The sequence below is a fragment of the Macrobrachium nipponense genome, chromosome 27 (genome assembly GCF_015104395.2).
Source record: "Macrobrachium nipponense isolate FS-2020 chromosome 27, ASM1510439v2, whole genome shotgun sequence".
In the NCBI taxonomy this organism is placed as follows: domain Eukaryota; kingdom Metazoa; phylum Arthropoda; class Malacostraca; order Decapoda; family Palaemonidae; genus Macrobrachium; species Macrobrachium nipponense.
Window position 1 is genome coordinate 23,187,727 of NC_087216.1, and position 16,688 is coordinate 23,204,414.

General features: G+C 39.7%; 1 protein-coding gene across 2 annotated transcripts; it reads left to right on the forward strand.

Moving 5' to 3' along the window:
- Positions 1 to 359: 359 nt before the first annotated feature.
- On the forward strand, positions 360 to 16,202 carry LOC135200916 (uncharacterized). 2 transcript variants are annotated; one of them, XM_064229681.1, is made up of 9 exons: positions 360 to 3,266; positions 3,920 to 4,043; positions 4,591 to 4,744; positions 5,171 to 6,467; positions 6,894 to 7,054; positions 7,553 to 7,654; positions 8,988 to 9,104; positions 13,609 to 13,916; positions 15,619 to 16,200. In XM_064229681.1, exons 1-9 carry the CDS (start codon positions 3,062 to 3,064, stop codon positions 15,728 to 15,730), a joined length of 2,580 nt encoding a protein of 859 aa, XP_064085751.1. In that variant the 5' UTR covers positions 360 to 3,061; the 3' UTR covers positions 15,731 to 16,200. The 2 variants fall into 2 exon arrangements, with proteins under 2 accessions (XP_064085751.1, XP_064085752.1); XM_064229682.1 differs by lacking the exon at positions 13,609 to 13,916 and having other exon boundaries at positions 15,619 to 16,202.
- Positions 16,203 to 16,688: the final 486 nt, after the last annotated feature.

Below are 16,688 nucleotides of genomic sequence, written 5' to 3' on the forward strand. Positions count from 1 at the left end.
CTTAAAATAGGGCGAATTAATAAAATGGGGCGTCTGTGTAACTAACTGCACTTTCTCTCTCTCTCTCTCTCTCTCTCTCTCTCTCTCTCTCTCTCTCTCTCTCTCTCTCTCTGCGAATTCACGAGTTTTGAATATGACATATTCTTCAGTCTTTCTATAAGCGTCACCCAGGAGACCCGCTTTGTATTATCAGCAAAAAAAAAAAAAAAAAAAAAATGACAATAGCGATCATTTGAAATGCCATACATCTTACAAGTGCGGCTTAATCGTCAAGGTTGGCTAGTGGGGGGGGGGGGGCGTGGTCATAGGTATCTGTCCTCCTTGGGTAGGGGTAGGGTTAGATGGAGGGGTAGGGGAAGGATGGGATGGAAGTCCCAGCCACCTGTACTGTTCTGTGAGTGCAGATAGATAGATATACAGTGCATTTTGCTTTTTCTTGATTATTGTTACTATTATTAGAAACAATCCAATTCTTTAAAGATGATATAATTTATAAGACCCCTTTCTTGTGAGTAAATCTTGACACATTGTTTAAAAAAAAACACTTGAACCTTACGGAATTCAAGTGTGCTTTAAAATATCTATCAAGATTTAGACTCAAGGAAAGGGGTTATTTCGTCTTCATTTTTACAGTCGCTTACAAATCTGCTTTATAAAATGATGAAGGTATATGAATGACTGTGAATATACATAGGATAATATTATATTTGATACATATGTTAAACTCTTCAATCAATATTATTATTATTATCATTTAGAAGATGAAACCTATTCGTCAGGAACAAGGCCTCAAAATGGGACACTGACTTGAAATTCGAGCTTCCAAAGAATATGGCGTTCATTGGAAAGAAATAACATTAATAAAACAACTTACAAAAGCAGAAACAAAGCATTAAATCCTTCAGACGTCGAAGGAAAGTAATTACGTGTGATTCCCGAGGGGTCAGGGATTAAACATTTGCGGGAGTGTTTAGATAATGTATTTTCTGCCCCTAACATTGCCTTGTGTTGTTCTGGCCGACAGTGCACTGTTGTTTGTGTGTGTGTGCTGTGTTTGTGTGTTTATTTGTCTTTACTTTATCTTTATTAATTGCTGGTCTTTTCCAAAGAATATGGTGTTCATTATAAAAATTAAGAGGGGGAAAGGGAAATACAGAAAGAAGAGATCCCATTTACTATAAAAGAAATAAAAGTTAAATTAATGCAAAGAATATGGTGTTCATTAGGAAAAATTAAGAGAAGGTAAAGGAAAATACAGAAAGAAGAGATCCCATTTATTATAAAAGAAAAAAAAATAAGTTAACAAATTGAAAAAGAGCGAAAAATGTATTAAAATGCAAGGAGAATATCATTAAGGTAGGAATGCACTGTATCTTCGCTTGAACCTCTAAAGTTGCAATTGCAAGACATCCTCTGGGAGGCTGTTCTTCACCGTCCTTATTCTTCTTCCTGTATTCATCATCAAACACCACTATTCTCATTCTTCCCTGTCTCTTCCTACCATTCTCATTCTTCTCCCTGCACCCAGCTAATGGAATTCACGACGTACAGCATCCAACCGCAACCTCATCAGCCAAGGACCGTCTACTCCTCAGCTACGGCACAACTTTAAACGGGCAAATTCGACTCACATTCGACTGCCATCTGATTGCTAGAGATATCGAGGTCGACCGTCTGTTATCGTCCCTTGATCTGACAGGAAAAGAGGTGCCGTTCCCTTCGTGTAGAACGCCTGTCTGTTTTGACAGCAAAGATCTATAGTTTTTCGTTCGTTTGGAGGAAGAGAGGGGCCATTCTCTTCATATGTCTATTTTGACGACAAAGATCTCGTTTTTCGTTAGGTTAGAATTCCGAAAAAAGGCAGAGATTTGATATACCTACAGATTGATCTAGTTACTCGTTTATTTTCACGTTTTAATTGACATATGTATGCACGTACGTATGTTACACTGAACTACTGACATTCACTGAAATCTCCGCACGATTTTTCACTGACTGGCCTTCGCCAAGCGAACTTAATCCCGACGTATTCAAGAATACCTGAATTTTGCAAGAGTGACCTTACGACGTCCACGTCTGCACAGCTCGCAATGAGAGATGCAGGAAGGAATAAAGAAAGAGAGAAAGAAAGGACCTGAGGTCTCATGCGACCGCCTGCCTCAGAACAGTGATGATTTGAGCGTCACTCTGGAAGGGTCATTCTGGAAAGAGCAATCCTGGAAAGTCACTCTGGAAGGGCCATTCTGGAAAGAGTGATTCTGGAAAGTCACTCTGGAAGGGCCATTCTGGAAAGAGCAATTCTGGAAAGTCACTCTGGAGGGGCCATTCTGGAAAGAGTAATTCTGAAAAGTCACTCTGGAAGGGTCATTCTGGAAAGAGTGATTCTGGAAAGTCACTCTGGAAGGGCCATTCTGGAAAGTCCCTCTGAGAGGGCCAGTCTGGAAAGAGTAATTCTGGAAAGCCACTCTCGAAGGGCCATTCTGGAAAGAGTAATTCTGGACAGTTTCTCTGGAAGGGGTCACGCTGGAAAGATGTTTGGAATCCAGCTGTTCGTGACACTTCTTCGCTCCGGTCTGGTCGTTTCGTTTTCAAGTATGTTTCGAACACTTTGGAGAGAGAGAGAGAGAGAGAGAGAGAGAGAGAGAGAGAGAGAGAGCCACAAGTTGAATGGCACTGGATGGCACTCTCAGTTGCTTGTTGGTTGGTTCTAATTTCAGGTTGCATGATATCACTCTGATAATTCATTTCGTTTCTTGATCTTCTTCGATGCGACGTCTGTGGGAATTTCTGCGAATTTCAATTTAACGAAGCTTTCTTGAAATTAGCCGTTTCATTCATGAAATTTTTACAAAATCGAATATTAATTAAAAAATAACTCATCAATATCGAATTCACTTTACCTGAGGAACAACTTGAACCTTAAGGTTATGATTCTTCCAATGTTAACTTAATCCGATAAAAATGGGGATATGTGTAAGTGTGTGTGTGTGTGTGTACGAACCCGAAACATTTCACCCCCAGTCTCCCAACTCCCGCAGACGACCAGTCCAAAGTCTACGGAATGCAGCTGAGCATCTACCAGCCAAGGACCATCAATTCCTACGTCAGGTACTACTTCAAGAACGAGGACAACTCGACGGAAGGTCGAGTGAGGGAACTGACGGAGTCGACCATCTGCTACCGCTTCTGGATCCTGCAGCACAGGGACATTCTCCCTTTTTTCTCCTACGCCTATTCCGATAGCAAGGACAACGCATTCCTCTTCTGTGAGTATGGGCGTTCGCGTATTGTTTCTCAGAAATAATTGCAGAAGTCCGGAAGATGAGTGGATTCTGTGGAAGTTGTGGTGTTTCTCAAATTTGTCGTTGCTGTGTGGAAATTATTCAATGAAAATGGACTTTTTTTTTTCCTCTAAGGATAAGCGAGGTCTCTCTTTTTTTCTGCATTTTCCTTTGCCGCCTCTACCTTCCTCCTAATGAACACCATATTCTTTGGAAGCTTGAGTTTCAAGTCAGTGGCTCCTGTGGGATTGTTCCATAATAATAATAATAATAATAATAATAATAATAATAATAATAATAATAATAATAATAATAATAATAATAATAATAATAATGAAAGAAATCAGTTAAAATTCCTGGAGTTTAACATATCGACCACTGAATGAAGAATTAATTTAAGTTCACTTACGATTAAAGTTTCTCTTGTGGATGGAAGTATAACTGTCCTGAAAAGCTAACAGACTACCTCAGAACCGAAGCTAAACCATTTCCTTTATTATTATTATCAGCGCAGCTGATACAGGGCTAAAGGGACAAATGGTTTTAGAACTCAAGCTAAATCATTTCTTTTATTTCTTCCCAAAACAGTTGATATGCCTGTCCATATTGACAAACGTTTTTTTATTTCTGTCCTCAAGTCCAGTCAGTCCAAGTACTGGACTTCTATTATAACGACGAGAAGGAGTATTCTGGACTGGTCCTGGACGACACTCTGGAAGTCTGGCACCACCACTGCGCTGTCTTCACTTACCCAACTTTCAAGTAAGTTGCTTCACTCACCCAACTATCGAGTAAGTTGCTTCACTCACCCAACTTTCGAGTAAGTTGCTTCATAAGTTGCTTCACTCACCCAAGTTTTGAGTAAGTTGCTTCACTCACCCAACTTTCGAGTAAGTTGCTTCACTCACCCAGCTTTCGAGTAAGCTGCTTCACTCACCCAACTTTCGAGTAAGTTGCTTCACTCACCCAACTTTCGAGTAAGTTGCTTCACTCACCCAGCTTTCGAGTAAGTTGCTTCACTCACCCAACTTTCGAGTAAGTTGCTTCACTCACCCAAGTTTTAAGTAAGTTGCTTCACTCGTCCAGCTTTCGAGTAAGTTGCTTCACTCACCCAAATTTCGAGTAAGTTGCTTCACTCACCCAACTTTCGAGTAAGTTGCTTCACTCACCCAACTTTCGAGTAAGTTGCTTCACTCACCCAACTTTTGGGTAAGTTGCTTCACTCACCCAACTTTCGAGTAAGTTGCTTCGCTCACCCAACTTTTAAGCATTAATATTGAATAGAATATCTCTTGTCACTTCTTACAAGAATATACGTGGACGGGGAATTTGGCACCGAGGGCCATCTGGGTGCCAAGTCAGCTGTTATCCCCCTAAACGGCTCCCTCTACCTGGGACACGATCAAGACGCGTACGATGGAGGGAGAGACCCTCAGCAAACCCTCACTGGATACATCTCTCAGGTAAGGGTTCTCTCTCACTCTCATAGGAATACCCTGCTTCTATCTTCATGTGATTTTTATTTATAGTACAGAGAATTTGAATGAAGATATATTACATTTGAGTTCGAAATGTCAATGGCAAATTATTAATGGTTATAAAATTCTTAAAAAATTCTCTCTTTATAAATATGCTTACATATACACAGTCACCCCTCTCTCTCTCTCTCTCTCTCTCTCTCTCTCTCTCTCTCTCTCTCTCATAGGAATACCCTGCTTCTATCTTCATGTGATGTTTGTTATACTACAGAGAATTTGAATGAAGACATATTACATTTGAGTTCGAAATGTCAATGAGAAATTATTAATTGTTATGTGATTTTTAACATTCTCTCTTTCTATGAATATGCTAACATATACACAGTCATCAATCTCTCTTTCTCTCTCCAGGTCAACATCTGGGACCACCCACTAGACGCAGAGACCATCGCCCAAATAGCGAATTGCACCTCGAACCAGAGGGGCAACGTCCTCTCCTCAGACACGACGGAGATGGAGACGTCTCAGGTCGACATCAGCATCGTCAACATCAGCCATTTCTGCAAGTCAAGCGACAAGGCCGTCATCATCCCGAAACAAACGTTCCCCGAAGACGCCGACAGGTTCTGCAAATTAGCCGACGCGCAGATGTTCGTGCCCAAGGGCCCCGAAGAAAACGACATCCTCGCGAGGGCAAGCCAGCCGTTCTCCGCCCAGTGCGAAGGGAACAGCTACCGCCTCCTGTTTCTGGGGGCTACTGACGCGGGCCACGAGGGCGTCTGGACCTCTATATCCGACGGCCAGCCCCTGCCCTACACCAACTGGTTTCCCGGGGAGCCCAACGGAGCCAATAAGGACAACTGCGCGGTGCTCCGGCGATCTGACCCCTTTTGGGCGGACACCCTCTGCAGCATGGAATTGTGTTTCTCGTGCATCAGGACTCATAAGGATTACCTGCAGCTTCGGGGACTCTGTCAGTCAGTTGAGCATCACACGCGATTCCTACTGGACGGCTACATGAATTCGAGACCTTATTTCAGAGGGTATTATGATATGATTATCTACCACAACGGCAAAAAGGAGTGGGTGCTCATGAACACCCACACCAACACCACGCTAGCCTCACTCTACTTCCTCAAGGATTCCGAGTACCCGATCGGCCGCCACGCTTGGACAATCCATTCTCCCACCTGCGACTACGTGTCCGGCAACACAGTTGTGCTGGGGTTTTCCAAATGCACCACTCACGAATACATGTGTTCCGACGGTTCGTGCGTGGACAGGTCGGTGAGGTGCAACCTACGTGACGACTGTCTGGACAGAAGCGACGAGGAGAACTGCTCCATCGTCTCCTTCAGCGACAGGTACCACAACTACAGGCCCCCACCGGGGGAGGCCTTCGGCGTCCAGCTCAAGATCGCGCCGGTGGTCGACCTCATCAGGTTTTCCAAAATCGACGACATCAACCTGGCTTTCCACATGGAAATCGAGGTGGCTCTCGCCTGGATCGACAGGAACCTGCAGTTCAAGAACATCAAGTCCGAGGAGGGTAAGAATAAGTTGAGTGCGGAGGAAGTGAAGGCCATCTGGACGCCTGAGATCGAGTTTCTCAATGTCAATGACGGACAGTTCCAGCTACTGAAGAGTGGGGTCTACGTGAGACAAGCCGGTGCCCCTGATCCTCCTGTCTTTACGGATGTCCAGATGGGTGAGAATTGTTATTAGTGTCTTTAATTCATTCTCATTCCTTCCTATTGTTAAGAGAAGGAATCGCTCTCACCCACTCCTTTTTCGTGTGTCCGTCTATATATCTACCAGTATCACGAACCTTAGAAATCGTCTATAATTTTGATTGTGCATGAATTGTATCTCGTGCTCTACTTTCAAAGTGTCTTTAAATAATTGCCCAAAGGCCACCTTGCAACGAAACGAAATTCCTTCCTAGTTTGTCCGTTGCCTTGACACCACAGCAACCTGGCCGCCAAATCTCCATTGAGAGATGCTAATTATTCAACATTCTTTTGCACAGGCACCTGTTAGAAACCACAGAACAACCAGTTACTTAATTTTCCAGTATCCTTGACACCAATTATCAACAGCGGAGCGGTTAATTACTTATTTTTCAATTACCCAGACACCATCTATCAACCCGAGAGCAGTCGCTTAGTGCAGAGGCAACAATACTACGCAAGTTTCAACTGCTTCTTCTTCCTGCTATATTACCCGTTCGACATCCAGACCTGTCAGATCATAATCAAGTTGGCCTCCGCTGATATGAATGTTATACATCTTGAGGTAAATTTCGATTTATATTCGTTTTTTGTGCCATGTTCCATTGCATTTTAGATCCACGATGTCAAAGTTTTTTATTTAAGCAATTTTTAGGGTGTCAGGTGTAATAGACTTATAAATGATGGCAAATAGTATTTTATTATCTATTTTAAAGTGGGAACATGTCTTCTATTCAGGGTCATTGAAAAGTATCCAGAAAAAAATTGACTATTACTAGCGTGATCTGATCATCTGCATAAAACTGAGCATGCGCGGTGGATATACCATTTCCAATATTTCTTTTAAGTTGAAACCTCACGATGATTATCCGAATCAACAGAAAAAATATTCCTACTTTGTTGAAACATACTTTTTGTTTATTGCCCTTGAGACTACATTTAATCTGCTTTGTTGAACTATACCTACTAATTGTCCTGTAAATCTTTGTTGAACTATACTTCCCATTAATTGTACTCAGTCGAATCACCAATGTCTTTGTTGTTATTATTATTATTTCGACAGAACGCCAGCGTTGTTTACAACGGGTTAAAGGAGCTTCCGAAATACGAAGTCCAGGGCATCGAAATAGAAGTGAAACCTAGAGCTGGCTACGGCATAATGGAGGTAAATAGTCTATAAGTTTACTCACCGTTTCCACTGGCTCTCGGGTCTTATCACGCCCACTGCCCCCTCTTACCAGACACCTCCATGGCCTGCTCCTTGGCCCTGACTGCAAATTTTCGTAGGCCTACATAGTCCCCTGCAAAGGTCTCTCTAACCGATGGTCTTCCTTCCAAAAAGATGCGTCTTCGATATTTATACCTGGGGAAGGAAGTTATACTTTAGAACTTTATTCAAACTAATGTTTATATTTTTTATTCCTACACGGCCTCATTTTCACAGCTACACACGTTTTGTTTTATAGAACCATTTAGTTGTATATCGTAAAAGCATGATTTATTTCTGATTTGAAATACAACTATTCTACTGATTACTGAAAAGGTCATATACTACTCTTCTCTTTTAATAACAACAGGATTCCTTCAATAATAATGTTTATTTCTCGGAAATAAAACATTTGATATGGTAATGCACCCAAAAATTAATTATAAGTAAATTACTTATATTTACTTTAAACTGTCTGGCTTGGATGACTTAAGATATATTCCAAATATATATTTTTTTTTGTAGGTGTTTTAGTAAGCTTTCCTTACAATAGCCTACCTACACCAGTGGCTTTCATCCTAGCTTTTTGTGCTCATGGCTCATTTTTGTCATCCCTCAATACTCATGGCCCACTACCCATCAAAATAGTGTGACGATGATAATAGAATTATTATAAACCAGTTTCACAGCACTTTATTAGTTATACCTTTCTATTGATGAAAAAATAAAAACACTGGTCTGCATCTACTGTTTATTTTGCTTTTCATTATTTCTAGATATTTAATTTTTTAAAATACCATTTTGATGTCCGTGGCATGACCCTCATCAGAGCTGCCCATGGCCCAGCAGGGGAAACAATTTACACATGCAATATCACAGTTATGGTGTAAGGTGTAGGCCATTAGTTTTCAACCTGTGGGTCATGTTGAAAACCACTGGCCTATACCTTGCACTATAACTGTGATATTTCATGAACAAATTATTCTTTATTAGTTTTCCTTAAGCTACAGCGATCTTATTTTCTATTCCATTTCACTCCGAGATAAACAGGTTGAGTTTCGTACATACAAAATTTTGCAGCAATGTTTTACATACTTATTCTGCATATAAAACTGATGACAAAAATATTTTTTTGTCTTTAATTAGAGAAAATATACAATATTTTAGTTTTAATATCTATTACATGCCGAATTTCATTAATGAAATAAGGAGAGATCACTTGCCCAGGTGAGAGAGAGGGACAATACCAAGCTAAAAGAAAATAATCTTGTGTTTCCGTTTATTTCCTCAGGTCACGTTTGCCTTGGAGAGGAGATACAGTCTGCTCGTGCTCACCGTATTTCTGCCGACGTTCCTGCTCGTGGGAATTGGATACACGACGTTCTTCATCAAATGCAAAGACTTTGACGTAAGTGATTCCAAGATTTTTCCCAATCTCAGTGTATATATATTATGCATATACATATATATTATGCATATACATATATTGTATATACATTTCTATATATATTATATATATATATATATATATATATATATGTGTGTGTGTGTGTGTGTGTGTGTGTGTGTGTGTGTGTGTGTAATTAACATACGCCAGTACACGTTTAGTCTTGGCACACTCATTTCTCATGTGACGATATACTGTCTTACATTTCCACCGTCATTTGTTTAGACAGATTGCTGACATTATTCTATAATATAAAAATCTGATACTAAGCACACTATCAAAATGGTAGGCCTATGTTATAAGGATTATACGCATATTATGCACACTAAAAAAAACACTATTAGTTCATATTTTCAAGATTAGCTACACATTATGCATAATGAAGAATGGTAGGCATATGTTATAAGGATTACGCTTATCATGAACGCTAAAAATGGTAGGCCTATGTTATAAGGAATACGCATATTATGCACACTAACAAACTGATAGGCCTATGTTATAAGGATTATGCATAATGCACACTAAACAAATGATAGACCTACGTTATAAAGTTAAGCATAATACACTAAAAAACGGTAGGCCTATGTTATAGGATTATGCACATCATGCATACTAAAAAATGGTAGGCGTATGTTACAAGGATCAACGAAAATTATGCCTAAAAAAATGGTAGACCTATGTTGTAAAACGGTAGGCCTATGTCATTAGGATCACGCATACTATGCGTACTAAAAATGGTAGGCATGCCTGATAAAGGATAATGAATATTCTGCACACTAAAAAACCGGCAGGTCTATGTCATAAGGAGCAAGCATATTAGGTATATACACACACAAAATGGTATGCCTATGTTATAAAGATGACGCATATTATGCATACTGAAAAATAGTAGGCCTATGCTATAAAGATCACGCATAATTATGCATCGTGAAAAACGGTAGGCCTATGTGACAAAGATCACGCATATTATGCATACTGAAAAACGGTAGGCCAATGTAATAAAGACCATGCATACTAAGGAATGGTAGGCCTATGTTATAAAGATCATGCATATTATGCAGTAAAACGGTATGCCGTTGTTATAAAGATGATGCATACTATGCATACTAATAAACGGTAGGCCTATGTTTAACGATCACGCATATTATGCAAACTAAAAAAAAAAACCGGTGGGCCTCTGTTATAAGAATCACGCATATCATGCGTTGAAAAAACGGTAGGCCTTTCTTTCCTGTGGCACAAATCGTTAGACAATATGATAAAGGTGATGACCTACCAGGAGTGACCAGATTGCTGGGCTTCAAGTGACAGTAGGGAACTCTAAAATCCTAATATTTAATGTTTATATGCCATGGGAAAATAACAATAATTTTGATCATTACTGTATGATCCTAGGGGAGTTACACAGTATTATTCAAGATTCTCCTGCTGATCATATTTGTATAATAGGGGACCTTAATTCTCACCCCACAAAACAATTTTTATAATGAACTTACTCGCTTCTGTCAAATCATGCTCTCCAAATTAGGGATGTAATGCTCCTCCCGCCCCTCCTCCTACTCATATGTACATAATAGAGCGGACGCAATTACAACCTCCTGGCTGGGAACCACTGCATCACATCTCCACAACTTCATGATTCTATTATGACCTGCAATATTCGCTACGATCTTGCAACGGGCTACGATCACATCCCATTACAGGTGTCATTCAGTACCCCATCCCTCCCTACCGTGAACCCACTAACTGACCGCCCTCCAGCGGTTAACTGGGAGTTTAAAAACCAACAGAAAACAGATATTTTAGGGCGACAACGGAAACCCAGGTTGCGGTCAATAATTCAAACCGGCTGACGCCTACTGTGTCCAACACAAAATGTAGAAATGACCACCACAAGAGGGATCTGAATGAATTCTATTCGAACATAATCTCCGCTATGCTTGCTTCGGGCAGGACTGCCTTTAGATTTCGTCAAGGTAATTCTCGTAATATACCTGGTTGGAATGACTTGGTTAAGGATCTGTATACATACTCACGAGAAATGTTTTTACTGTGGAGGCAAAATGGCAGCCCGAGGGAAGGACACACTGCATTACTAATGAGGCAGGCGAGAGCGCAATTCAAACTTGCTCTTAAGCACGCAGGTTAAATGAAAAACAACTAAGAGCCGATGCAATGTCTAGAAACGTAGAATCTGGTGATTACCCTCGTCTTTGGAAGATATCCAGTCCTTAAATCCCAAAACTAAAAAGCTATCACAGAGAGTAGGGGAAGCAGTCGGAGACGAGGCTATCGCAAGGATGTGGGTGATCACTTCAACAATATCCTGAATTGCATAAATGATCAGGATTCCCGAAGCGAGGTAGATAACCTCCTTAATGACAACATTCAATTTCATTTTGCAGACCGTATTACGCCAGGTAACATCAGCGATGCCATAAACAGCATACCATAATAATAAATCGCCCGGCTGTGATGGTCTTCCCGCAGAGGCTTTCAAATTCTGCCATCCGATAATTTACATTTTGCTAGCTGCCTTATTCAATCCGTGCATAATCACCAGTTTCTTCCAGATCTCCTTACTCTTAGTTCACTTGATACCATTAATCAAAAACAAGCTAAAGGATGCAGCTGACCCTGGCAACTACCGGCCAATTGCAATCACAACGATCGCATCGAAGATACTTGAGTCGGTTCTCTTGTAAGACTTCTCCCCTTTCTACACACCACTGACAATCAGTTCGGGTTTAAAGCAAACCACTTAACCGACACCTGCATCTACATACTGAAAGAATTGCTGAACTACTACCTATCATCAGCATCTCCGGTTTTCCTGTGTTTCGTAGATGTGAGAAAAGCATTTGACAGAGTAAAACTACCTGAAGCTATTCCTGAAGCTGCATAAAAGGGGCACACCCCTATATCTAATTGGCCTTTTACATTGCTGGTTCTCCACACAGCAATTCTGTGTCAAATGGGTGGGGGCAACGTATTATCGTACACTTCGGCTCCCTAAACGGGCTTCGCCAAGGGGGCATTCTCTCTCCATACCTGTTTAATACGTACACAGATGCCTTGAATGTCAAACTGAACTCACTCCCAATCGGATGCACTGTCAATGAAAACAACTATAAACAACCTCTGTTACGCCGACGATATGGTTCTGATTTCCCCATCAGTGCATGGCCTCCAACGACTCATCGACACTTGCGCCATATGCAGAGGAATTTGATATAATCTACAACGAAACCAAGACCCAGTGCATGTCGCTGCTCCCGAGATCGCTTAAGCATATTGCAGAAACACAAATTTTCCTCGGAAACCATCGGCTGGAATTTGTGCGCGAATTTCGTATTTGGGTCACATATTACCGACGACCTAAAAGATACGGCAGACATTGAACAGAGGCGTCGTAAAACTATGTGCAACTGGCAACATGATTGCAAGGAGGTTTGCCTTCTGTCACCGAGACTTGAAACTGCTGCTCTTCGTCGTACTGTTACAGTATCTATGGGTGTTCCCTCTGGACGAACTATACCCGAGAGACCATGAGACGTATCACTGTTGTGCACAATGACATTTCTGAGACGCCTCACAAACACTCCACGCTACCACTCCGCCACACGATGTTCTTAGAAAACCACCTGGACATTTAAAAATCATTGTAAGGCGAACAATGTCCAGCCTGGTAACCCGAGTGAGAAAACAGCGGCAACTCGCTCATACAAAAGCATCCTAAGGAGTGAAGCAAGAAGAAGATCTAAATTGTGGGAAAGATGGGAAAATGAGGCCTTTGTCCCCTAAAGGACTTAATCTCTGTATTAGTAAGATGTCATCTGCAGATTTTTGGCTTATTATATTATTACTGATATTTTATTTTTCATTATTTCTGTGATTACTATCAAGTTAAAGTTTTATATATATGTATATTATATGTGTATATATATATATATATATATATATATATATATATATATGTATATACATTTCAATTTATGTATTTAGCCCTCTGGACCAGACTACTGTAACCACCTAAGGTCTCTAGTGAAATTTAAGCTATATAATTTGTGCACTAACTGTTATAAACTCTCAATGTATTTTTTTTTTTCTCACCAATATTATTACTATTACCAGTATTATGTTTACTATCTTTTATGCTACCCTCAGCTATTTTGTGGATAAGTGCCGATTACTAATTTTTCCTATCATGTTGACTCATATATCTAGATTGTGTATGTTACTGTGTATTTGTATGTTCATTGTATATGGTCTTGAACCGAAATAAAGGACATTATTCTTATTAGTATTATTATTATTATTATAAAGATCAAGCATATTATGCACTAAAACAGTAGGCCTGTTATAAAGACCACGCATATTATGCTTACTACAAAAATTATGCCTATGTTATACTGACGCCAACAACGAGCTTTTCCGTCTCACTTCCTTTATGATATATCGACAGACGCGCGCGATGACGACCCTAACCACGATGCTCGTGCTGTACACGATGTTCGACCAGGTGTCCAACGACCTGCCCGACACGGCCTACATCAAGATGGTGGACCTGTGGTTCTTCTTCTGTACCTTCGTCATCTTCAGCATCTTCCTGGTGCACGTGGCAGTCGAAAGGTTACCCGACGGAGAGGAGGAGGGGGAGGGGGAGGAAGGGGGTGAGGACGCCTTCCCCATCAAGAGAGGAGATCGAGTCTCTCCGGTCGCTGCCTTCGTGAAGGTTGGGGGAAACGTCAAAATGGACAAGCAACGGTCTAAGTGAGTTGCTTTAAGTGATTGTTGGTTTGTAAAGGCTCAACAAACTTCGTTGTACATTACAGCAAAGCATGTCATATACACGTCTACTACTTGTTGCATACACGTCACAAACAGAATGTATGCAAGTCGAGCACAATGCAGGAAATGTCTCATAAACATGTCAGCAAATTATCACACATACAACACAAAGAGGTTCTTAATCACACACGCATCACAAACCGGTTCCTTATCACACATTCATCATAAACCGGTTCTTATCACACATACAACGCACCACAAACAGGGTCTTATCACATACAACACAAACAGATGCTTATCAAACACACAATCACAAACCGGGTCTTATCACACACAGCACAAACTGGTTCTTAATTACACATACATCATAAACCGGTTCTTAATCACACATACATCATAAACCGGTTCTTATCACACACATCACAAACCGGTTCTTAATCACACATACATCACAAACCGGTTCCTATCACATACAACAGAAACAGGTTTTTATCACACATACAACACAAACAGATGCTTATCACACAATCACAAACCGGTTCTTATCACACAATCAAAACAGGCTAAGTACATGTCAACAACTTATTGGTAAACCCATCCTAATTTTGATTTATGCAAATCAGCCCTTCAGTGATGCAGAACAGTGAAAAAAGGGGGGAGTTAGAGGGGTTGGACAGCAAGACCGATGAAGAAAGGAAGTGGAAACAGAGGTAAAATAAAAGGTTGGAAAGTGATTAGTAAGGCCTAACCTGTGCTTCCTAGGACTATCCAGCAGTTGCCGAAGATTCGCTTTTCATCTATTAAGGCCTCCAGCAAATTTCAAACACGTCGGCCTGTGCAGGCAAAACTGAACTTCATGTGAAGTTGTGAACAACCTGCGCAGTTTTCCTCGCCTGCGCCTGCGCGGCCAAACGGCGTTATCGTGAGCAGGCAAATTTTTATTTATTATCTTTTTTGGGGGGGGGGGGGGGGGGGGGTGGCCTCGGTTAAAAAACAGACTTGATTTTTATTTCATTGAAAGGTGTTTATACCTAAATCGATGATTATAATGGATTCACTAGTTTTGTATATTTAACATTGTCCTTTAATTTTTATTTTATTTTATTCTTCTGTATTTATGATAAGATAGGTACTGTGTAAATAATGTAGAGAATTTTTGTTATATTTTCATAATAAAAGAAAAAAAAATTTGTAGTAAACTGATACGGATGTCAGAATATTATATATTATATATATATATATATTATACTATATATATATATATATATTTCTATATATATATATGTGTGTGTGTGTGTGTGTGTGTGTATGTATGTAGTAGTATATATATATTATATATATATATATATATATATATATATATATGTATGTATGTATGTATGTATGTATGTATGTATGCATGTATGTATATATATATATATATATACATATGTATATATATATATATATATATATATATATATATATAAAACTTTGCCATTTTCCACAGAGAAAATAATTATTTTTCATAATGAAGGCTGAGAGCCACAAATTCTAACGGACAATGTCTTGTTAAGCTGAAATAAGCCTACAAAGAGGACGCCAACTTTGCTAATCGTTTCGTGTTGTGAGTTTGAAATGCATATATGAATAAAATAAATAAGTAAATAATTAAAATAACGACTACCCTCTCTTCCTTAAACAGATGGAATGGCGTCAGGGTCTTTTCTATCTGCAGGAAGTTCGTCTATCCGACCATCATTCTTCTATTCGGTATCCCATTCTGGGTGATCATCTTGACTGCTGGGAAACTGTAATTTGCCGTCTGCCTTGGAGCGAGAGAGCGTGCTGGCATAAGGCGAGCTTATAATCTTCACGCGTGTGTATTTACACAATGCAAGCATATTGCTTTTCCAATATTCTTGGTTTTGATGATATCTCCACTTATTTAAAGGCATTAAAAGCGAAGAGCGTCTTTACTTACATAAATGCAGTGAAGCCTTGGTATGAATTAGGAGCCCACAGAGTAACTGACGTGGGTTGTACAATGCATGAATAATTCATTTCATATTGGCCAAGATACGTAAGCATGAAATTGCACTTAGATACATATTCTGTGAGGTCAGTTAATGTATCCAACGCCTAATTGATAAGACACCTATTCAAGGTATATGAAATGGTTTTCTAGATACCATAAAATCGTTAGTCTACAGCATTTTAAACCGAGAGAAATGAAAAAGACTAGACCTATATATACCTATATTATTTATTTTTAATTCGTGTAACTGAAACTGCTGAATAAAAGTTACATTAAGTCAAAAGCTTTCGCGTTTCCTTTGTCCTTCGTGACTAGAAAACATTAATGTCAAAGGTTAATGATGATTGATGACCTCTTTTGATCAATTGCGTGTGAACCAAAGCCATTTTGAATAAAAGTGCTATACTTTACAACTAAATATACATATATATATTATATATATATATATATATATATATATATTATATATATATATATATATATATCAACAACTTAGGACGTGTAGCTTTAGTCAGATTGATTGCTTTGGGAAACACACAGGGAATTTAACAGTTTTAAATGTCAGTTCTTCCATTCAAACTATATCTGTTTTAACCTGCCACGAAAGAGAGAGAGAGAGTGTTGTAGTCCTCACCATTCAAACTGATCTTACTTGCACGAAAGAGAGAGAGAGAGAGAGAGAGTGTGTTGTAGCCTCACCATTCAAACTGATCTTTAGTACTAAAACATCCTTTAAT

What these genes read in the sequence shown, in the direction of transcription:
- LOC135200916 (XM_064229681.1), top strand. Translation starts at nt 3,062, where the DNA reads ATGCAGCTGAGCATCTACCAGCCAAGGACCATCAATTCCTACGTCAGG. An exon ending in GGACAACGCATTCCTCTTCT is followed by an intron (nt 3,267 to 3,919) that starts GTGAGTATGGGC and finishes TCTGTCCTCAAG; the next exon opens with TCCAGTCAGTCCAAGTACTG. An exon ending in TGAATGTTATACATCTTGAG is followed by an intron (nt 7,055 to 7,552) that starts GTAAATTTCGAT and finishes TTATTTCGACAG; the next exon opens with AACGCCAGCGTTGTTTACAA.